At 47.3% G+C, this 24,476-nt stretch overlaps 1 protein-coding gene and 1 long non-coding RNA gene across 7 annotated transcripts in view; one reads left to right on the top strand and one right to left on the bottom strand.

Moving 5' to 3' along the window:
- ATP6V0A1 (ATPase H+ transporting V0 subunit a1) overlaps positions 1–24,476 on the bottom strand; it is a 53,380-nt gene that overhangs the window by 4,250 nt on the left and 24,654 nt on the right. For 4 of the 6 annotated variants that reach the window (XM_074978990.1, XM_074978992.1, XM_074978993.1 and 1 more), the window contains exons 16-20: positions 21,681–21,897; positions 20,597–20,704; positions 16,674–16,781; positions 13,147–13,264; positions 10,892–11,063 (exon numbers count right to left, since the gene is read on the bottom strand). In XM_074978990.1, coding sequence (XP_074835091.1) covers positions 10,892–11,063; positions 13,147–13,264; positions 16,674–16,781; positions 20,597–20,704; positions 21,681–21,897 — 723 coding nt within the window. Of the gene's footprint in view, positions 1–10,891; positions 11,235–13,146; positions 13,265–16,673; positions 16,782–20,596; positions 20,705–21,680; positions 21,898–24,476 lie in introns of those variants that run through there. The other 2 variants (XM_074978996.1, XM_074978995.1) reach the window with 2 other exon arrangements.
- On the top strand, positions 17–24,465 carry LOC142002688 (uncharacterized). The gene is made up of 3 exons (XR_012642698.1): positions 17–2,157; positions 23,058–23,324; positions 24,446–24,465. It is a non-coding gene; the product is annotated as an uncharacterized LOC142002688 (long non-coding RNA).

The following is a 24,476-nucleotide window of genomic DNA, read 5'->3' as shown; positions in this document are numbered from 1 at the left end:
GACAGAGAGAGAAAGAATGATCACTTGTCGAACACCAGCTGCTCTTTGCAGGGACTGCAAAGTACAATCTGTTTTGGGACAGGCAGATGAAATGAAGCTTTCAGCAGGGATCAGCTGAACTACTAGAAGTAAAAAGTGCGCCACTCAGATTTCGCCTCTTCCCCCCACCCTTGGCAGAAGGGAGAAAAAATGGTCAAAACGCCGCTTTCCTTGGAGAAAGGTCAATTCTACATGAGCCAGGGAAAAATGGGATGAAATCCATGAAGCAGGTGCTGATAGCTATGAAAGGACCATGCGTCTCCCACACCACATCCTCTCTGGAAAAATCAGGTTCCCCAGATGGGCTTTCATACAAGGCTCTCCCACCCAAGCCGTTGCATTTTTCCTGGCAGACTATTTGTCCAATCTTTTTCACTCAGGGATAACCTCGAGCACCCCATCTGCCCCAGGCCCTGGGAAGGGCCACCATGGCTCTCTGCAGATGACTGAGGGTTTTGGCCAGTTATGCTTTAAAACACTGCATGGAACTGAGCTTCTGCCCACTTGCCTTGGAAAGCTGACACTGTCAGGGGTGACGTACAGTGTGGAGGATAAAACCTGCCACCTCACACACCTCCCCTGTGTGGGGTGGAGCCCTGCACCAGGATCAGGGCTTTCGAACAAGGATCAGGGCTTTTGGACTGGGACTCTTACTAGGTGGCTGTACAATGCCTGGCACACCAGAGCCATGATCTCAGCCGGGGCCTGCAGCTGTTGCAGTCTGACCTGCATGAATGGTGTTCTCAGGCAGATCTAGCCCTGCCCATTGCTCGGCAAGCTGCAAGCAGGCCCGCCGACGGGGGCTGGGGATGGCGTGAAGGGGACAGTTGCCCTGGGACCTGACATTTCAAAGGAGCCAAAAGTTCAGCTGCTGCCACTGCTGAAAATAGCCAGAGCAGTGAACAGAGCTCCGGGACCCTTTCAAACACCATGGAGTGCTGTGCTGCCAACCCTTCAGCTCTGAGGGAGTGTGGGCAGGACCTGGGGCTGACTGCTCTAAGCCCCACCCCAAACCAGGCACCCCCGGGACCCACAGCCATGCCACTGGATCAGTCACTACATTGGGAGCCCTCCTGCTACCTTCGACGCTGTCCACAACTCATCCTACAACAAAGCCACATGGAGCAAAACGGCCACCCGGGCTCCGACACCTGCCCACAGGAGCATCTGACCTCCTGCAGACTGAGGCCAACACATGGTAATGCCTTAAAGTCCACCTGACCAATGGCTGCTCTTGCTAAAGGCAGGGTCAGCCTTGTTTGAGAATGGCACACACGGAGACAGGACGTATTACAGTCCCCTCTTCCCCCAGGCTACTGAAAAGGCCTGCTACCCCAGGTCAATTTTAAATTTCCTTATGAAATATGTTAGAATTCCCCTCCTCCTGCCCAGGCACGACTGACCGAGGGGACGGGAGGAGGGAAGTTCTAAAGTATTTAATAGAAAATACTTAGCTGTTGAACATCTCCCCTGCCCTCTCAGCCTGGAGAAACACAGATAGGCACGTCACCTCCAAACCCCAGCATTAACTCTGCTTTTTCGTTTATTTTCCCTACTAAACTCCACTGGAAAGGAGCAACCCTGGAGAGCGGCCCCAGGGCCAAAAACACTGCCAAAGAGGGAAAGAAATAACATGATTCATCATCAAAACAACTGCAGTATTTGTGCATGCCCTGTGAGAAACACTTTCCATTCTCCTCTCCACCAGAGCCAGCCGGGCACATTGTGGAATCAGGGAACCGTCTCCCCCAGGAGCTCAAGCAGAGGAATTTTGCAGCATTATTAGGACACATTTGGCACTATGAATTTCTTTAAAAAAATGGTAGAAACTGAAGTGCCACGGGGACACTGGTGATGTTCTTTGGAAAGCAACCAAACTCGAGCAGCATTGAGTACCTACGACAATGCAGCCAAGTCAAACACAGCCCCATCTGCAAACAGGACGCTCTCCTGACACAGCCAACGAGTGAAGCGTTCAAACATTTCATTGACATTCTCCTGCCTGTGCTAACAAGGATGAGTTCCCTGCTGAGGAATCCCTGGGATGAGCAGGATTTTCCACGTGGGAACGAAAGCTTCATTGCCAAGGTCCTCATGTGTTTTTCAGGAACCCTGACAGTAAGTGTCCTGTGACTAATTCCCATTCTGTAAAGCGGGGTGGGGGTGGAAATCAGAGCAGTGAGCAGCTACGTCCCACACGGAATCGGATGAAATTGTAACCATGATTGCTAATCTTTCTGATCCGTCCTGCTCAGGCAGCTAAGTGCTGGACATGCCCAAGGCCCTAGGTGCAACCTGAGATTCGAGTCTAAGACACGCCCTTGGTGCATGGGAATACACAGCAACACCAGGTCACTTTCATTCAACATAACTCTTGACACTCAACCACACGAAGTTTCTGCCAGACTTCTTGGTATTTGCTCCCAGGAAGAGCCAGAGAACTAGGATTCGTCAAATACCTGCTGTTCCCCATAAGCTCCCCGGCTCCCCTGCATGACTTCCTAGCGCGTTTCTTGCTTTGGCTCAAGTGCTGCAGAACAACTCACTCAGCCCTCAGAGCTTCACGTTCGGTAAACAGGGACTTACCGGGGTTTTTGGTTTGTGCTTAGACCCCAGGACCTTCTCTCCTGGGATTTTCATATTAACAGGCCTTTCCAAGCAATCCATGGGGGATTTTCCAGCAAGATTCCCCAGAACGACAGGGTCACGGGTAAAGCACTTTTTCCAACCAACCCGTGAGCAGACTTTTTTTTAAGTCACGCACCAAATTTTCGTGCTGATTTCTAAGCTGCTGTGCACCATCCAGGGGTCTACCGGGTGCTGAAGGATTAATTTGGAAACCTAATTCAGGGCCTGCCTAGTTAGAGGTCCCTCCTTTGCTCTTGAGCCAAGCGGCCCTTGCTTGTGGTTAGATTCATCAGGATCAGTGCTTTCTTTGTGCTGGTACTTGCCAGTACTGAGTACCGGGACCTCAGAGGGGGGCGGAGGTGTGTGCGGAGCCAGCTGAATCCTGGCTCCTCCCCCCAGCCCCTTACCAAAAAAAAAAAAGTACTGCTCAGGATTATTAGTCTTCCCCAAATACCAGGCCAAGCATTATCTCCAGCACGGCAGACTGCCCTTCCTTGTTACATTTGCTACGCACAATTTATGGTCATGAGATTAGCCCAGAGCTCAGGGCCTTTTATGAACTAAAACCCACACACAGTTGCGCAATCACGGGCAGGGATGGGGGCCCCCACTACGCCTACACCTGCCCACGGGATTCCAGGCGGAGCATGTCTACAGCTCACCCACGCCTCCTGGAAATGAATACTCCCTCCCCGCTAAGGAACACCGAGCGCTTCGCTAGGGCAGAGGGCGCGTGCCTGTCTGTCGAGCCCTCAGTTCTCGGTTTACAGCTCACAGCAGCTGAGCACAAAGCAGCCCGTTAGGGTTCCTTTTTGTTGGTTCAACACAGCAGTTTGCGGCTTGCCGCCTCTGTTGTGTTTGAAGTCTATCTTGACATCAACACCCAACACTGCAACCTCCCCCCTCCCCCACTGGCCATTCCCACTCTCTTGGGACCTCAGGGTTGAGAGAGATCTGGACATGGCGTGGCTGGGAAGCAGATGCATGCAGGAAATCAACACTTCATGGCCAAAAGGGATATTTAAGATCCATGTCACGGCCCTCCAAAGGCTGAGCAACAGCGCGTTCCATGCACATCTGTCATTCTGCTCACATGGAGCATGAAAAAATGCCTTCCCCAAGCCTGGAAGAAAAGCCCCCTGAGGTGCAGTATCTGCCACGGGAGCTGTCTCTCACACACACACACACCCACCCACCCCACTTCCCTGACCCAGCATGGTCAGGACCCGACAGGTCCTGAACAAGAGAGACTTCGCTTGACCAGGGCGGTCTAGGGCCTCTGCCCTCAGACAGCCGTGTGTGCCTGGGCTGCTGCAGCCCCTGCATCCCTTCCCTGGGGCTCCAGCCCCTGTCCCCATGCTGCTGTGGGGCAGAGGGGAGGCTCTAGCTCCCAACATCAGCCTGGTGCACTCTCATCCAGGAACATCTGTGGTCCTGCCAACCCATGGATCAGTGCTCAGGAAAAATACAGACCAAAAACCTGCAGCAAAGTTTAGCACAGCTGCCAAAATGATACAACCCACTGCAGACCAGTAGATCCTCCTCACCTCTAGCGTACTGCTGGGGTGATGGAAATAGCTCTGTGACCAGCATGGAAGTGAATTGGCACTAGCAGTTAAGGCAGAGCCAGGGCATTTTACAGAGCTCCTGCAACACCAACCACTCAGAGAAAGCCTGAGCAGCTGAGTCTCCCCACCATAGCTGCAAGGACTTGAACCTCCCTGTTCTTTAACTTTGCACGTTAGACGTTGAAGCAGCAGCCAGGTAACGGAGGTGGATCATCCGCAAGCTGTTGCAAGCGGTTAATTCACTGGAGTTGGGGCAAACTGATGCCTGGGTGCCCCGAGCCCAGTCTGAACTGTACAGCTCCCCCAGAAGAGTAGCAGGTGGGGATCCATTCGTTCGAGGGCTCCTCACACCCTCAGCCTGACGCTGACAACGCGACTGTAGCAATATCCTCTTCCCCGAGACAAATGCAACACCTTCCCTGCCCCAGGAGCTGACCTGACTCTTTCCACTGGAGACAGGCTGCTATACATCTGCTCCACGCAGAACCCGAGGAGCGCTCTGGACTAGCTGCAGGCAGGGTTCCCATTAACTCAAGGGTCAGCAACCCTTCCCAGGCAGAGTGCAGAAATTTGACCTTTCGGATCCCTATGTGCGGCCCACGTGCCGGTGAAACTTTTTAAAGGCGGAGTCCTACTGACAACAGCTTCACTAATAAATAAATGAAGCTGCAGAGCTTTGCCATGGAGGTGGGCACTCTGCTAATCAGCTAGGCAGCACCTGAATCTCTCCTGGGCAGAGCTTACAGGAACAGAGGTCACACACAGTCCTTCCAACTGGAGCACAGTCACTTCCTGGTCAGCTCTGCAGCCATGCCTGCTGTTCTAAGGGTGGGAAGGGGAGGCTCAGTCCCACTCACAGACCTGTCTGCAGAACTGCTTGCCTAAAAAGGGCAGTTCCACAAGCACTCGGGAATGCAGTGCCAAATTGATGAGTGCTGGGCCAGCTGATCGCAGGCCTGTGTCACTAGAGAAGTTCTACTTCTCTACAAGGTCTAGGAATAGGGTTTTCAAGGAAGTGAACGACATGCCCGGCCGTGTTGAATTCAAACAGTGATGCCACAAAAATGTCATTAAGAAAAAGCAAATACAGAAAAAGAGGAGACTGGTTGGTAACTTGACTGTTGGCTCTACAAAACGGAAATCAAGCTCTGCCTGGATTTTCTAGACAGCGGGATCAGCAGCTTTTCACGTTGTAGTGAAGGTTAAAGAGGGCAACTAAAGCTGTGCAAGGAGGAGAGCAAAGTCCGAGTGCCGTGTCTCTAGATTGCTAAATATTAACCACAAAACACAGGCTAGTTTACTGATAGAGGAATTCACTTTCTGACCAAGTACAAAATAAACTGATGGTGTGCTAGGCAGATCTGTTTTCCACCAACACAACATGTTAAAATGACTCCTCTTTTCCATAAAGCCTGAACCACCCACCCGTTTAGAATTCCAGAAAGATGACTCCTCATCCTCAGCTACAAAAGCCAGCTAATCTTACCCAATCTCACAGACTTGCTCTGAGGACAGCTGTACTTGGTGCTATTGTCCCATGCTGGAAAGACTGTATGGGACATGCACAGCTTCCAAGTTCAGACTACAAAGAATGCTAAGAGTGTATTATTTGGAGACAAGATGCTTAGGATTGTTCCACAGCGATGACAACCCACGGACAGGCTGAGCGCAGGACTCAAGGTCGTTTTACCTCACTAAGTTAAATACAGATTCATCTAAGAGCTCTCCAACTGGGCAAGCCAGGCAGATTTATTTTGTACTGTTTCTGAACATCCAGATTCCTCCATCAGTAACCTGGACTATGGGGCTAATGTTTCATGACCCGTTGAAACAAAGTACTCTTCCCATCTCCAGGCGGAGGGGAAGATTTGCTTTCATGGAGTTTGCAGGTTTGAGACACATTTAGGTGAAACGTGACTTCACACCGGAGTTCTGCTTCCGGAGTTCCCCAGGAAGCGCCCTGCAGCTGTTTTACGTGGCAACTTTGCTCCCAGTTGTTAGTCGCTTCTTGGCTCCAGAACTCCCCTGATTTTGCCTACCAACAGGCCACCGTTAAGACTCCCACGTGATTTTTCAATGTTGTGATTAAAAACCAGGCCTGGTGCAACGCTCCTCCTTGTGCTAACTAGGACGTTCATTTTCAGCCACATGTTTGTGCACAACATAAATACCATACAGCCTGACCCACTGACTGAAGGAGGCTATGAAGCAAGCCCTACCTTGGTGCACTCCCAGGCATAGGTATGGGGCTGTGACTGCTTAGCAGAAGAGGCTTATGTTTTAAAAAGCACCTGCTTTATTTACATCAGTCCCTACTTTCAGGATAATTTTCTTGTGGAAGAAAATTCAGAGAGTTGAAAAAAATCTTTACATTTTATTTCCCCCTTCAAAACTGAAAGGTTCTACCACCTCTTTGCAGAGCAAGACTGCAGGCTGCAGCTCCAAGTGGCAAACTCAGAAGGCCGGCTACTAATTCAGCTGCAAGTAAACATCGCAAGAGTTTGAGCATGATGTACAAGCTGATGCACTGCTCACTGTCTGATAACAGCACACCACACTGGAGTGGGCACAAGATCAAAGTGCTTTTCGCTGGATTTTGCTGTTACATACAATCAGACAGTTGTGTGAGGATGAGGAACACCAGCTAGAAACAAACGGGCTCAAACGTAATCCATGTGAATTTTTCTAGGCTGGATGCCGGCAGGGAGGGAGGAGAAATGCTTTCCAGCTGCCATTTTCAATAGTCGCAGAAACTGTAGCAGGGAGCCCCTCCCTACAGAAAATGGCTATATGAATTCCTCTATGAATCACAATTTTGTGGTTTGAATTCTGAAGATCCCTGAACATACCAGGAAGCTTCAATATGCACCTGGAAACAGCCAACAGGGGGTGCAAAAGTACTGTTATCATCCCAAGAAGAAATAATAGTAAGTCCTGCAAGCTGCAGTCAGCACTTCAACACCACAGTTTGTTTCCTACTAAAAAAAGAGACTTGAAACAGTTTTCTTGCTTCTCCCACTCTCAAAGATGTACAGGGTTTGGCATTCCAGCCACAGGACTGCCAAGGCCCCCAGAACAGAAACCGTGGTGCTGTGTTTACTTAGCAAGTGCCTAATACAGCCCCTTGTGCCCATTTTCAGTCTAGAATTGGCACGCATCAGGCAAGAAAACAGAACAAGGAGCTGAGCTCAGAGGCCTCGGAGCACACCCTTCACAAGCTACACCTGTGGCTTCGAGTCATTCTTTTTGCCAGCCATGGAGCACTCAGAACTGACACAATCGATTTCTCAAGGCGATGGGATAGGAGGAGTTACTCCTAGGGTCTCCTGCCTAGTTCTGCGTGTAGCACAAGGGGAACCTAAAAACTATTTGAAGCAGGCCAGAGAGCTAGCCACACTGCAGATGGAATAAGTGCGCCTTAAAAACAAAACGAACAGGGACGAGGAACCTACTCTGGGCGGGGAGGGAGTGATTACGCTTCCCTTAAGTAATTTCACTTCTCTATTTACTGACTCCCTCAACACACACAAAATATGAACTACCCCTCCCGTAGCAGCTAATGGGTTTTCTCTAGCTGCATAGAGAATGGTAAGATTAAGTGTGTTCAGTAGAAGGAAGGGTGTAATGTAAAGAATGATGGACAGAGGAAACACCAAAGAGAATCTGCTATGCTGACTGCATAAAAATCCAGGTGACTGCATTGGACTAAAGGCCTAGAGCCTCTTGAAATAGATGTAAACAACTATGTAACATAAGAATGGCCATGCTGGGTCAGACCAAGGGTCCATCCAGCCTAGTGTCCCGTCTGCTGACAGAGGCCAGTGCCAGGTGCCCCAGAGGGAGTGAGCCGAACAGGTAACAATCAAGAGATCTCTCCCCTCCCATCCATCTCCAGCCTCTGGAAAAAGAGCCTTCACAGCCTCCTCTGGCAGAAGCCCTATGGGTTGACTGTGCACTGGGTGAAGACCTTTTCTTTATTAATTTCATTTGGTGTCCCCTAATTCTTAGGTTCTGGGAACAAGTACCTTTTCCCTTGGTCACTTTCTCCAAACTGCTCATGATTTTACACACACCTCTCATACCCCGCCTTAGTCTCTTTTTCTCTAAAATGAAAAGTCTGCTTTTTTAATCTCTCTGCATACAGCTCCTGTCCCAAACCCCTCATCATTTTAGTTGCCCTTTTCTAAATGTTTTCTCATGCCAATATATCTTTGAGATGAGGCCACACCTGTATGCACTATTCAACATGTGGACATACCATGGTTTTATATAAGGGTAAAAAGATATTCTGTCTTATTTTCTATCCCTTTAATGATTCCTAATGTTGCTTGCTTTGACTGTCACTGAATACTGCATGGATATTATCAGAGAACTATCCACAATGCCTCCAAGATCTTTCCCAATTAGTTGTAGCTATATTAGCCCCCCGTCATATTGTACGTATACTTGGGGTTATTTTTCCCCAATGTATATTAGTTTACATTTATCCACATTAAATTTCACTTGCCATTTTGTTGCTCAGTCACTCAGTTTTGCAAGATCCTTTTCGAGTTCTTCACAGTCTGCTTCGGTCTTAACTATCTTGAGCAGTTAAATATCATCTGCAAACGTTGCCACCTCACAGTTTACCCCTTTCTCTGGATCATTAATAAATAAGTCGAAGAGGATTGGTCCTGGGACTGACCCATGGGGAACGTTGCTAGTTATCCCTCTCCATTCTGAAAAATTTACCATTTATTCCGACCCTTGGTTTCCTGTTTTTTAACCAGTTCTCAACCCATGAAAGGGCCTTCCCTCTTATCCCATGACAAGTTAATTTATATAAGAGCCTTTGATGAGGGACGTGGTCACAGGCTTTCTGGAAATCTAAGTACACTATGTCCACTGGATCCCCCTTGTCCACATTTGTTAACCCCTTCAAAGAACTCTAGTAGCTTAGAAAGACATTATCCCCGTACAGAAATCATGTTGATTTTTGCCCAACAAATTATGTTCTTCTGCATGTCTGAAAATTTTATTCGTTACTCTGTTTTCCACTAATTTGCCCAGCACCAGTGTTGGACTTACTGGCCTGTAACTGCTGGGATCGCCTGTAGGGCTCTTTTTAAAAACATTGGCATTACATCAGCTATCTTCCAGTCACTGGGTACCAAAGCTGATTTAAAGGGACAGGTTACAAATCACAGTTAATAGTTCTGCAGTTCCACATTTGACCTCAGTCTGAGTCCCAGGAAGAAAGTTTCGTCGTTCCAGATGCTGCCTCAAAAGCCATGAGACAGCAAGAGGGGAGTCACCATGCACTGACCAGAAGAATAAGCTTTGACAGCCAGACCCCACTTTACAGAGCTACTTCACTTTCCACTAAAATGGGTTAAGCAGCAAACCTGCAGCTAAGGGTCTCCCAGTCAGCGCTGACTGTGACCAAGATTATGTTTCCCATCACCGTCAATAAGCTACCTAAAAAAAGAGAAACGCCTGCAGTTGTTCACTGAGAAAAAAAGATCAGCAACAGGTTTCTTCCTTTGACCAGCACTCCTTGGCTGCTGGCCAAGCAGGACTTTCTTTAACTTTAGCTGAACTGAGAAGCACACGATGAGCTACTGGAAAAAGGAGTGTTTCAGCTGTGACCTCTGCCCAGACCACTGGTTTAATCTCCCATATCTCACACAACAGTCATCCTTTCTGGAAGCGATTTGACTTCTTGTGCAGGAGAAAGACTGTTCTCCTGACCCCCAGCCTAAGAACTGGATAACCAGATGGACAAAATGATCACCCGCAGCTCAGGGCCCAACGCGTAACTGCTATTGTTCTGTTCCACTGCACCTTCCAGAGAGAGAGAATGGACTAACTATACTGCTGGCTGTGGGTGGAACAGTGGTTACTAATCACTGTTAATACCATTAATGAGACAAGAGAAACAAGTGCGAGCATGAGGCAACACAGCAAATACAAACTGAAGGCCCCAAACCTTCCATATCCCCACACAGGCTGCCTGGAAAGAGTTACCTGGTTTCACAGGGGACTCATTTGTGGCACAGAACAGTTAACCAGTTACTTCAAAGCAAAATCTAGTGACTTAACAGTAGAGGGTGGGAGTAAGGTATGTTACTGGGACAACCAAAGCTGAAGATAAAGGTCCCTAGCCTTTAAAAGATTTAAAAGCCCACTTGCTGCCAGAATCCGCCAGCTGTAGAACAGACTCAGCACATTATCCATGCAACGTCCCAAAAGGCACCAGGCAACATCACATACCAACTCAATTTTATAAGCAAAGCCTAAACACTGCTTGCAGTGGTGGGGGGAGGGAAGTATATACAGCATCAGAGAATGCTAAAACTGGAAGGCACCTTGCCAAGTCATCGAGTGCAGTTTCCTGCGCCCACAGCAGGACCAACCACCATCTAAACCATTCCTGATGGATCTCTAACCTGCTCTCAAAAATCTCCAGTGATGGAGATTCCACAACCTCCTGAGGCAATTTATTTAGTCATCCAGTTAGAAGTTTTTCCTAATGTCCAACCTAAGCCTCCCTTTCTGCAGTTTAAGCGCATTGCTCCTTGTCCTAGTCTAGGACACAGCATTGACAGTGGTGGTGAATTATCAGTAATCATCTTGCTTACAATAGCCTTAAAATTGCTACATTCCCATCAGCTCACCAGTGCAGCCGGAGCGCGTGAAGGAAAGCGGACAGGCCCTCCATGATCAGAAGGATCGCCACCGTCAGGGTAGCGAAAGCAGCAAACACGAAGAACAGGCCAAAACCTCCAGCCAGACTTCTCACACTGAGGCCAATGTGGATCACCATGGTCCAGAGCACCTCGGAAAGCTCTGCAGGGAGAAAGCCAGGAAGAACGTGGCTGACTTTGGCTGGCTGGAAGGGGAAGTTCTCCCTCGCTGAGAGTTGGCTTTACGGTAATGTTTGCAGCTGGCCTGTTCCCACTCTGTTAGGGCTGCTCCCCACACTCGAGGAGCCAGAGGGACGGTTCCCACTAGGGCTGCCTGTGAGGAACAAGACATGCTTGCAGTCATCAGAACCTGAACTTGAGCTTCAATTCTCTGCACAGGTGCGAGGCCAGAGTGGCGACATACCCACTTAAGTTCTACCTACCTTGCCTGAGCATGGGACACTCTAAACACACCCTGCACAAGCAGACCCCAGCACCCACTGCTCCCACATCTCCCTAGTCACCCAACCAAGAACGAAGAACTTGATGCACTTGGCCAAGGATTTTTTTTTTGGCGTGGGGGGGGATATGTGGGGGGGGGGGGGGTGTAAAGTTCCTGTAAACTGAACAATTTTGTTCAAACAAAAACTAATACAGGAAACCAAGCTGGGGCAGACAGCCCGCAATGCAGGGTGGCCAAATCACAGCTGCAAGGAGGTCCGAAATAGATTCCACTCCCCCAGCGCGCAAGTCTTCAACTTGGTCTCTGTAGTGTAAAGGGGACCCAGCTCTGCGTTAGAGGTGAAGGCAACTGCAATATGCTTCATTGTGTGCCGATTGCTCTGGGCTCCTAGCAAGCTGCTGTTGCGCCACTGTCACATTACCATTCTATACTCACTGTTCAAATGACAAGCAAAGGCTAAAATTATGATTGCAAGAGCCAGTGCCCTGAGCCAACCAGGAGCCGAGCCCAGCCCAGCCCGACCCTATTCTACTGGCCAAATGAACTCCTGTAGCCACCCCCTCCACATGAGTGTGCAGAGGTGGAAAAAGTATCTCGGAAGTTACTTGAGTAAAAGTACAGCGACCGGGGCCAGGAGGTTACAAGTCACCGGTGACCCTCTGGAAAATCATTTGAGTACAATCAAGATGTGACACGGGAATAAGTTTACTCAAGTGAAAGGAGCTGCACTTTTACTCCAGTAATTCTGGGGGGTACTTCTTCCACCTCTGCTAGTGTAGTAATCTTTGTACAAAATACACCCTGTGACTGAGGTATCTTTTCAAAAACTAAGACCTTGCTGCTCAATATCAGTGAAATGCACATAGCTAGACAGTGTACAAAGTTCTGAAGTGCATGGGTGTGGGTGTAAAAACTGGTTTCTCAAAGCCAAGCTGGCACCTCATAAGGGGACACGTTCTGGCGGCACAGCAGTGCAGGAACAGATTGATTTTTTTTTTTTGTGTTAACACAGAACAGAAGACTCCACAGCTCCATCCTTGCATCTGAAAGGAATTACAGACTCAAAAGATCTTGACTTGAAAGTTTGCAGGGGATGTGGTAAGGGTTTCACCTTGAACCCAGCCTAGTCAGTCACGTCTTAGCTACTAGATAGTGTTTTCTGTTTCTCTCTCTGTTTCTGACTTTAGCACCTAATACTGCACTCACTTAAAACCTCTCTTGGCTGCTAAAGAAACTTTTGCATTCCTTAAGCAAAGCCAATCCAGTGTTGCGTTGAAGCTGAATTATTTGGTAATCCCAATTAAAATTACCAGACTGTTGTACACTGACCCCTTATGGGGCAACGGAACTCCAATATCCAACCTGTTTAGGAGAAGGCTGGGCAATGCAGAGCACCCTTTTTTGGAGAAAAATGTGGACCTTGGCTTGTGTTACGCTCACCCTGTTGGCAGTAAGCACCGCTGCTGGAAGCCAGCAAGTAGCTGGCATTTGCTGATGGGCAGCTGGAGCCAGAGTGGCTGGAGCAGGACTGCAGCTATACACAAGCACTCAATGCGACTTGTATGCTGTTTGTGATTAGCCCACATTGGAAGCTACGATAGCAAGTCATCATGAAGCCCCCCCGCACCCCCACGGGTGCAGGGCCCCCTCAATGGTCTGCATTACAACCCAGAATATGACACCCCCACCAGGGCAGTTTCTCCCTCTGGCACATACATGCACGCCGAATACCTTTTTGTCCAGGTTGATGGCAAGACACCGCCAGCCTTGGAAAGATACTCACGTGCGTGGGCCAGGCTGAGAGCCCACAGCCGCAGGTAGGAAGCGGTGTTGGAAATGCAGCCCAGGCAATACTCAATTGTGTGGATGGCCTGATGGACCACCGTATCCCCAAAGTCGAACTGCCGAAAGAAGAACAGAGCAAAGAAGTGAGGCCAGATGCAAGGTAGTCGTAATGACCGAGTGTCAGCAGAGTAGGGAAGCATCAAGCTGTTTGGAGCTACGGCGCAGGCACAGTCCAGGCTCTTACTGATCAGTTCTTCTACTGGCCATCCAGGCAGAAATCCTGTAGGAAGAATCTCTCTCAATTCCACGGCTCCAGTGGAAGTTGATGCTTTTTGTTAAGCATGAGACCTGATTTAGAATGGAGCACTCACCCCTGCATGTTGGAGCTTTTCTTTACTCTTCTTTCCCACGACAATGAAAACACACTTATGATCTGGTCCAGGATTTTACCAGGAAAAGACTGTTCAGTAAAAAGTGGCTCCTTAGGAGCACATTGGCAAGGAGTATCTATTTCTACAAAAGAGGAGAGGGATTACAAATGGCCTTCTTTCGCCACAGGCGTGAGACAAAGCCTGAGGCAATACTGCACCTCTAGCACTGCCGTGGGAACAATGGCCACAGTCCGGAAGAGCCGGAATTGACTCTCTGGGAAAGAAGAAAAAACTCACACAACATTATCTTGGGGCAGGACGGGGGAGTCTCTGCATCCCTCACTTTCATCTGCAGCATCTCTATACCTGCCAAGCATTTCGACAACCAATTCAAAATAAACGTAGAATCGTTTGTGACAGTGCAGCTTGGAGAAGAGTCTGGAGTTTCTGCCTCTTGGAGTTAATCCATGTGCCATGAACTTCTTAAAATTATGTGATTTAAGGGGATGTAGCATTTTACAACCCTAAGGCTGCGTCTACACGTGCACGCTACTTCGAAGTAGCGGCAGTAACTTCGAAATAGCGCCCGTCACGTCTACACGTGTTGGGCGCTATTTCGAAGTTGAAATCGACGTTAGGCGGCGAGACGTCGAAGTCGCTAACCCCATGAGCGGATGGGAATAGCGCCCTACTTCGACGTTCAACATCGAAGTAGGGCACGTGTAGACGATCCGCGTCCCGCAACATCGAAATAGCGGGGTCCTCCATGGCGGCCATCAGCTGGGGGGTTGAGAGATACTCTCTCTCCAGCCCTTGCGGGGCTCTGTGGTCACCGTGGGCAGCAGCCCTTAGCCCAGGGCTTCTGGCTGCTGCTGCTGCAGCTGGGGGTCCGTGCTGCATATACAGGGTCTGCAACTAGTTGTTGGCTCTGTGTATCTTGCACTGTTTAATGAAAGTGTGTCTGGGAGGGGCCCTTTAAGGGAGCGACTTGCTGTTGAGTCCGCCCCGTGACCCTGTCTGCAGCTGTGCCTGGCTCCCTTATTTCGATGTGTGCTACTTTGGCGTGTAGACGTTCCCTCGCTGTGCCTATTTCGATGTTGGGCTGAGCAACGTCGAAGTTGAACATCGACGTTGCCAGCCCTGGAGGACGTGTAGACGTTATTCATCGAAATAGCCTATTTCGATCTCGCAACATCGAAATAAGCTATTTCGAAGTTGGGTGCACGTGTAGACGTAGCCTAAGTGATCAGTGTGGGGAAAGGAGCACAGATAGTGCTATTTTTATTCTTGTTCCCCCACTTTAAATAGCCAAAGCAGTAAACATTTCAAACAGCTATGTCAAACTAGCTGTTGAGAGCTCAGATCTCTTTCTTCATAGGAGCATAAACTGCAAGAATTCCTCAGTAAAACCCAGTCTGGTAAACAGAGCCCTCTTCCCAGCATGCACACAGTCAGCATAAAATAAACGGACTCTGATAAATATTTAAACAATAAGTACAGTGCACAGCAGTGTTCGTGAATAACTGTCAGGGTGACTGGCACTCTTGTACTTCAGCCCAAAGATTCAGGCTGGCAAGTCCAGTTTTGTAGGTTCCAAATATTTGGCTGCATTTGTTTAGATCAACATTCAGACAATTGAATACCTAGCTCTGGATGACAGCTGGGAAAAAAAATCTAGAAGCAGTTTGCATAAAATCCAGACATTTCCAGACTGTTTGTTGTATCTGTTTTGTGTAAGTGCTACCAAAGACAGAATCTAACATTTAGAAGACCCCTTTTGTTCAACAGGTGTGCAGGCCAACTGAGAAGGATCTAAAATTTAACAAAAACAAGAGATGCAGTAATTCAGAAAAGGTTGTTTTTAAAATGGAAAGGATATTGTATGGAGTACTGAAAATGGCCCATGACATGTATATAGCTCTGTCTCATGGAAAAACAATTCACGGTATTAAAAGAAAAAAGAAGGAAAAAAAAAAACAAACAAAACCAACTGTGTGTTAATGTAGCAGGTGATTTTACATCAATGCAAGACGGCAGAGATACATAGGAATGCAAAGATGGCTGTCATCTTACCACCTCATCCTCTGCAGGCTGGTAAACATAAATTTATATTTAGTGTGAGGAGGCCCACAATAGTATTGCTCATGAACACAAGTAGACAAAATCCCTTACTGACATGACATCTTTAAACAGCAGCACCTTAGTACATATTGCTTAGGCTGTGTAACATGTGGGAACAAGCTGTCCACTACCCTGCCCAAAGAGGCAGCAGAATGTCCCCATGATGACAAATATCGCTTTCCCCTTTACTCCCTCCACGTGGGTTTGAAAAGGCAAGACAGTCAGGAAAACAGGTTAACCAAAGTGAATTTGAAACAAGAGTTTAGTGGCCAAGAAACAGTTGGATTTAATATCAGCTTATAAATGCCAAAAGATAAACAACACACACACACACACACACACACACACACACAATTATTTTAATTGGAGTGAAAACATGTCTCTACCAACTGCCTAGATTGGGGCATCAACACTTCGGAGGTGGAGCCCTGAAATTTAACCTTTGGACCACTGTGTATGGTCCGAGTGCTGCTTATACCTTCTTAAAAGGTGCTAATAGCCCTACTTACAGCAGCTTCATTAATAAAGAGAAAGAGCTTTACCCTTTCAATAGCAGTTGGTAGCATTAGCTGGTCTTCTGTTAATCCACAGGCAGCGCGACTTGGAGCAAGCGCCTAGCTGCATTTTTTTTTGGGGGGGTGGGTGCTGAGCTCCTGCCTTGCATACCAATAAAAAAGGGGTTTGCATGCCTCTGTTGGCACCTGTGCCGGAGGCGTCTGACTCCTGGCCTAGGTTTTACCATTCAGCCTAAAGGGAAAATAAGCTGGCTTATTTGATGCCCATTCTTTGCACTGAAAAGTTCAGACAGGAGGGGCTATAAAGTCTCTGACCTGCCCAGTGGGCTTTCACTGATGAGGATGAGTGGAAGGTAGTGAGAGGAAGCAGGACATTAGAACAGATCTAAACATTTCCACAGTTTCAGTCCTACCGTCAATACTGGTACCAAAGCGAGGCCCTTAAGAGACTAGTGAATATAATCAAGCAGAAAATAGACCGCTTCATTGCCAGCTTTATAGTAAGATGATCAGTTTACCTCATCCCCATCTTCAGAATGGGTTGAAAGCTGGTCATGCTGAATGATCTCTGCATCCTCCTCGGTCGGTCCATTGCCCACTCGGATCCCACCGAAGTTGTGAGTTCCCTAAAGAGAAAGAGCAGAGCGTTGCTGTGGGTTAGTGGCACACCTGTGGAGGGGATCAGAAATCGCATTTTGTACACCTCCAGAAAGCAGCAGCAGCAGCAGCTCAAAGAAAAGGTTAAGAGTCAAGGTGCACACATTTCACAAACGGCATACGCTTCTCTTCCGGCTGGAGTGGGAAACGCGTGCTTATAATTGCCGGGCCTGAAAAACAATAAAACCCCTTTGAATTAATTTGGGATGTTACAAAGCTTGACACAAAATAATTTTCCCTCTGACTAAGAGCTAGATGCTCTCAAAGGGATACAATGGCTGGAAGTGAGGGGAGCTCATGCAACCCTTTGTTAAGTTACCAATCGCTTTTGGAACTCCTGGAATCTTTGACAGAAAGACAAACGCTGTTGTATGTTAAATCCACTGCTTCCTGGCGAATAGCATGCGGTAAAATGCTGCTTTGCCAACAAATATATACTCTTGCTCCACACCAGTTTGTGACAAGCATGCCTACACCACACATCGGGAGGGATGGTGTTGGGTGGGAATCGGACCTCTTCTTGCATGGTAGTCCTGAATTGTTCAAATGTTTCCTTTTATAGACATTTGTTTAGCATCTTAAGTCCTTAATGTCAGCTGCCCGTTGGCTCCTCCTCAAAACATTTAATACTCTGTTCTGACTTTACTGGGTTTTAACTGATGAAGTTAGGACTGCTTCATTTCGTAAGTTATTGTTCAGTTACATTAAACCAGCTACACAGGCTTCATACGCTAAGTATACAACTAGCCACCAAGGACATGCATAGCACTTTCACCATTCAACAGGTTCTCTTAAAGAAAGCATGGTTAGAAGGAATTTAGAGACAGACAATCTAATTTGCACTCAGAAACTTGTTTTTAGGATTTTAAGTAACCAGCAACCAGCCTTGCACAAAATAGGCAGATTTCCACTATTTTCACTCAAGCACATACAAGAACACAGAGTAAGATACTTCTGGCAACTTGAGACTCTACTTGATTTGTTCGGAGCTTTAAACCTTGACAGATCTAAAGGATGCAATACTATAAATGCAAAGTTAGTGGCGCACCTGGCAGTTATAGGTTTGCAGGTAATAAAGGAGATTTTGGAAAATTCTCAAGAACAGGAAAAGTTAATTGGACATGACTTGTTTAAGTGACTCTCTCTAGCATACCTGGGCGTCAAAGGCATTTCAGTGTGTGCACAAGTACTTTAGAGATATGGGATGTGAAGATGGATTTTAAATTACATTTTAAATTTTTTAATTTAAGGAGGACTACGAAAAACAAAGGAGATCAAATGTAGTGCCCTCCCCCTGCTTGCATAGCTCATTGGGATTCCGATAACAGACCAGCTAACAAGCTTGCTTTTCTCACACTAATGTGTTATTAGCATAAACGCACTTGAACAGGTTGGTTTTCAAAACCTTGTTTTTTGGTCTGGACACAAGTTTGTGAAGCCAGGTGCCTACTCTTGGAATAGATTTATTCAATTCTTGTCAGATTACCTTCAGTTAGGTGCCAGATCGCTTGCTGTAATAAAAACAGAGCCAGTGGCACCAACCACCGCCACAGGCCTTAGGTCAGCCAGCTTTGGCCTCAGAAGGGGCAGAGCCAAAGTCAGTTAGCTCTGCACCACCTGGACTGAGGTACCGCCTGCCCCCCCCCCCCCCCCCCCCCCAAGCTGCACACAGCTAGTGCAGGGCTGCCGCGACACTTCAAAGGGGCCTGTAGCAGCAGCAATGGCTGGAGCTCTGGGGCATCCACCCCTTTGCTCTCCTCTGCCCCCCACAAGCCCCACTGGGAGGCCTGACTAGAACACAAGCGGACGACATGCATGAAGGTAGTAAGTGGGATACTTCTTGGTAAGAATGAAAGCTTGTGTTTGGAGTCCGTTTTGGAAACCCGCAATGAAGGGTTATAACTGCAGTGTTCTGCTAGCCTCACTCCTAGTCATTGGAGACGCTCAGGAGTTAATTCAAAACACACAACCTTCTCTTATGCGTTTGGCTAATGTATATTCTCTTCAGGCTGGCGTCAATCACTTCAGCTCAACTGATATCAAACCTGACATTGTCCAGCACATGGGGATCTGACCCTCTGCTGTGCACTGAATAGGACTGTGTTAGAAGCCTGCAAATACCCTCTTTCACAGCTGACCTCCTTAAGCCCTTAGTATAATAGATCATACACAAGAATGCAGTTTTCCAGATTTTTCTCAACCCTGACAGCTTTTGTAGGGCTATGTAGTGAAGGGATGTTATGAAAATGTTTAACATCTAAGACTAGACCTAATTGTAAGTTGGTCACTTACAATAAAACTGAGTGCAAAATCCAATTCAGATCATGTACTGGCAGGGTTTAGTCTCTGGACAAAAGGCCACATTTCATATGATGGCACAATCTGAAATATGTCCATCTGGTGTGCCAAGACAGAAGGCTGTTTCAGTCACTAGCTGGCAGCAGGCTTTGGCTGTGGATGGTAGTTAAGAGATTTACCCACAGCTCTGTCTAGACACAGTTATTGCATTGGAACAACGAGTTCTGCAAGTCCCCACACAAAGCAGCAGGCGAAACCAAAAAAAAAGCCCATCAATTCTCAATGCCAAGCCACAGGGTTAGTGCTGGTGAGAGGAGCACACATGACTTTTTTGGAATATGGAATGTCAACAGAAAGGTTTCAAACAGAAGAGGTCAAAGCTAGTTTACAGAAAACAAATATACAAGAACGTAAAACCAGGGCACTGCATCTTGGAGGTAGGAAGACAGGGTGAGAATCTCTCCAGCAATTTTCAGAGAAAGGTCTTTGCATTGCAGAGTCAATTATTCTCCTTCATTTGTGCACATGGCTACCGAGGAATGCATCACAATTATATGGAGGATACTGGACTCAGACACAAACTGCTTCACCACCAGGGGAATCTCGTTACCGACTTAGGAAGGGTAGATACTAGTCCAGAGGTTATGGAGTGTAATTTTCCTTTAAACCAACTCCCATCTTTATATCCGTCACATGATTTTAAAGCCACTCACTGTTGCAGCCGCTGCTGCCTCTAGTGTCTGCTCGTTCTGGGCTGTGCTGACTTGGCCCTCCACAGGTTGCCCTTCCTGATAGTGAATGGAAGGAAGAAGGGGGAAGAGGAAGAAAAACAAAAGAGAAAGGGAGACGAATGGAGGGGACATGGGAGGATGGAAGATGGTCAGAGAAGGGAGAGGGAGCGTCTTTAACTGAGCTGCACTTTGACAGGCTGTAACATCCTAACAGTTGTCTGTCACATACACAAGGAGAATTTTCAACTCGCCTCAGAGCATATATGCCAGGTTCCTACATTTTGTATTTATATACAAGGCCAGTTGCATAGCCACAAAAGACAATACCTTCAAGGACAAGCTCGCACATTCACAAGCAAAAACCAGTCTCTTTTTTAAATTGCCAAGTGCCTTGAATCAGATTGATGACATTCCTATCAACCAATCCACTGATTAATCACTCCCCTGCTTCTGCACATTGGACTCATGTCTGCGCCTTAGTTGCGATGAGGCTTCCATGCTCCTCTGTGGGCTGGCAGTACCCAACTGGGAGGTATTTATTTTACCGTGCATGGATAAAAAGGATTTTTTTTTTTTTTTAGATGCAGAAACAGAGGTAGATTCAGCTCTCTCAGGCCACTTGCGTATGTGTGCGCAAAGGGGATTGAAGTTATGCCCCAACATAAACTTATGTATCCAAGACCAAGATGGAGCCTGCAGCTTTTGAACTACTGATGGGTTTAATCAGAAATACCAAACCACAAACATTCACCCACCAAATGCTTTCTCCTTAAATACTGATGGCGAAGGACCAAGGGCTTAACCACCAGCATCCACGGCACACACAGCAGCGCCACAACCACCAGGAAGCACTGGAGCCCTTGCTGTGAATAAAAACAGAGACAAAGTACCAGGTGAGGCAGTGAACACTCCATTCCTCTGAGGGGCTTGAACATACGGGTCTCATGCAACGCTCACCCGTGAATAACTCCCCAGTTCCCTGGTGCACAGATCCTGTTCTAAAGGTCACTTCCCAACCCAGCACACTGAACTGTTCTTACTGTTTGTCTGAAGCTGCATCACCCTCAAGCAATGCTGGCACCAGACTGTACCAAGGGGAGGCATGGGCATCACCTGGGATAGGAGACCTCCAGCGTTCCCTGTAAGCGGAGCACTTGGGCAGCTGTCCAGAAAAGACTGAGGTGCCGGCCAGTTGATTAGCAGAACACCCACAGCTGGCAACATGTGTTTTTACTGATGGAAGGAAATAGTGAGAGGCATCAGACACCAACGGGCACTGAGCCCATGGTTATTGATGCTTATTTTGCACCCAGACAGGTGCGGATGTGCATCATCAATATTTATTCCATCTGTGGATGGAAAAAAAAATTAGAAGGAACATTGGAGACCACCAAGGGAAACGGACGTGGATTTTTATGCAGCGGATCCAACTCTCTCCTGAGTCTGCCTTGGAGAGGCATCTTAGCATCTAGAGTCAGATCGTATTATGCTACTGAAATGGACAAAAACAAGGAGAGTCCTAATCTCTTCTGGTTCCAGAAGAGCCCATGCTACTTCGCCACAAACAGGGAATGGCATTTGCTATTTTGATCATGCACCAGATTTGGGAGTTAGCTTCAGACAAACCTGGACTAGTTCCTCTTTGCTTCCCTTCTTGAGAACGTTGTGTAATGGTTTGGTACAGTCATCATGCAAACAGAGAGTCTAATACCTCAGGGTAAAGCGTGCTACCCTACATCACTAGGTTCTTGTTTCATCTTTTGTTCCCTCTCAGGTATAATGCTCTTTGGAATGAAAAGCTCTACAATTATAAACCGCCATTCTCCCAGTTTCACATACCTGCCCTTTATAAAGCATCTTGTTACTGGGATCGCCATAGGAGAAGAGAAACATATTGATAAAATGGATGAGAAGGCTCGGTGCGTCCTTTGAAGTGTGAGCATCATAGGCCGACCACTTGTAGAAAATGAGGATAACAAGATAGCCGAACAACGATGACATGAAAATCATTTCAGGAATAAACCCGAGGTAGATGTTCAGTGGTTTCTTGAAATAGCTAAGAAAAAAGAATTAGAGATTTTCATGTATGTTAGAGCATTGACCAAAGTTAGATAAACTTAATACAGATGCTAACTTTTAATGGTTCATATATAAAAAAAAACAAAAGAAAAACAAGCAAGCAAACCATAGGATTTCTGCACTTCTAACCATCTTTAAAAGTTATTGAATAGCAATACTGGACATGAAATATAGCCTCATGGGATGAGAAACAACAAAATGTTGGCTAATGAAATAATTTGTTGAATTCTCTCCACCCTTTTAAACTACTGCAAACCCCCCAGTCTTAGTGGCCCAAGGAGCAGAGTGGACTTTTTTTAAAAAAACAAAACAAAAAAAAACAAAAAAAAACAAAAAAAAAACAAACCTCTCTCAAGTTAAACAAAATTGGAACTAACCATCTAAGTGGATGCACCCTAACCCCAAGCTTTTGCTTTTTAAGTTCTGGGCTTTTCATTTGTTTCTCTCAGCAGACTAAAAAAAAGTAACATGTCCAAAAAAAAAAACAAAAAACCAACAACCCCCAAGCTGGATAGGAGTGTTTTAGTTCTGGGCTTATGTGGTGGTGGACCTTGGCCGAGCACAGCAGAGGAGTTAGTTAAGACGCTCTCAGGCTACGTCTACACTAGCCCCAAACTTCGAAACGGCCATGCAAATGGCCATTTCGAAGTTTACTAATGAAGCGCTGAAATGCATATTCAGCGCTTCATTAGCATGCGGGTGGCCGCGGCACTTCGAAATTGACGTGCCTCGCCGCCGTGCGGCTCAGCCCGACAGGGCTCCTTTTTGAAAGGATCCCACCGACTTCAAAGTCCCCTTATTCCCATCTGCTCATGGGAATAAGAGGACTTTGAAGTCGGCGGGGTCCTTTCAAAAAGGAGCCCCGTCGGAACGAGCCGCACAGTGGCAAGGCACGTCAATTTCGAAGTGCCACAGTCGCCCCCATGCTAATGAAGCGCTGAATATGCATTTAAGCACTTCATTAGTCAACTTCGAAATGGCCATTTGCGTGGCCATTTCGAAGTTTGAGGCTAGTGTAGACACTGCCTCAGAGAGAAAAGGATGGAGGCCACACAGAGAAGAACAGTGGAGTGAACTGGAAAGAAAAAGGGGAAGACATTATCCAGCTTCATATATTCCCCTCCACTTTCGTTACAGAAAAACCGACTCTGGCTTTGGACGTAATACAGACACTAAGAATATTTTGAGGACATTCATTCCCTGAGTAAAGAAAGAAAATGTGTCAAGCATAAGCAACACAAGGAGATGCATGGCCCAGCTGCAAGAATGAAACGTTGTAAGGAAAACTTCTGAGAGAAAATTGTGAGGATGAAGATGCGGATATGACCAATTGGATCAGATTGTTACAAACTTAAATGCAATTCACTTTGTAATGCATTATCTTTCAAGACTCTCCCTACGGTTGTTAGTATGGTAAACTCTTTTATCCGGTATTCGTTGGGCTGGAACACTCTCAAAACTGGCACAAACATGCCACTTTCCCCCACCCTGGTCACTGCCTGTGTTTCCCCAGTTCCGGAAGGCTTCCTGGAGCTGCCAGCACTCGCCCCGCACCCCAGCTCTTTCCCAGCACTACCCTGGCAGCTTACCTGCCCTAGCCTGGCCCCAGCTGGCTCCCCAAGCCTGCCGCTGCTGGCATTCCCCCACCCCAGTTAGCTTGCCAGAGCTCCCCCAGCCCCAGCAGCTTGCTGGGTTCCCAAACCCAGCTGGTGTTCCCCTAGCCTCAGCTATAGCAGCTTGCCAGCTTCCTGGCCCAGATGACATTACGTCAGCTTTCTGGCCCTGGCTTTCTTGCCCCGGCACTGCCAGCATTCCCCTGGCCTCATGTGGGGATCCCATGGCTTTGCCTCCCTGAGCCCTGCCTGCGCCTCCCCAGCTGCTCTCCCTTAACCAGCATATTTGCTTATCTGGCAACCTCCTGATCCCGGGTTGCCAGATATGGAAGAGTTTATTGTATAAGTGTGATTGACAAGTAAATTCCCAGGCTGTTGGCTGTGTTGGGTGTTTCCAGGGACAAAATTTAGCTTAACAAATCCTAACGGGTTATTTAATTCGTTAAATAGGTTTTCAATCTCTCACCCAAGTATACAACACGGAAAGTTGCTGTAAGTGAAATCTAGAGAGTTGCCAGTGTCATTTTCTTATATTACATAATACAGGCACCTTATTTTATGGTCTGTGGCCATCACATTCCAAAGCGATGCCACAAGTCTGTTCCCTATTTCACTTCAGCATAACTCAGCTTTTCCAAGGGTCCCCCATTCAATCCTTGTTTTCTCAAGGGGTGGAGAGGGGAAACCACAGACATGCCAGGGAGTTAAATGGGGCTTATTCCAAAATTAAGCGCACTCCAAACAGTCTCAGCTTGTTTGGTCACTTGATTTAGATCAATGATTTTTTTTTTGGTGGTTTAAATCAATTGCCTTGATTTAAATCAATTCACCCTGCCAAGGAGTCAGATGCGAAAACCAAAGAACCTAATCTCATTCCAGTAAATCTAATGTTGACATTCTGCACTTGTCCAGGAGAAAGCTGCCACTTCTGCCACGTACGTCC

Source organism: Carettochelys insculpta, chromosome 28, assembly GCF_033958435.1.
Source record: "Carettochelys insculpta isolate YL-2023 chromosome 28, ASM3395843v1, whole genome shotgun sequence".
In the NCBI taxonomy this organism is placed as follows: Eukaryota; Metazoa; Chordata; order Testudines; family Carettochelyidae; genus Carettochelys; species Carettochelys insculpta.
Note: the sequence above shows the minus strand (reverse complement) of the source record. Positions and strands in the feature narration are given on the sequence as shown.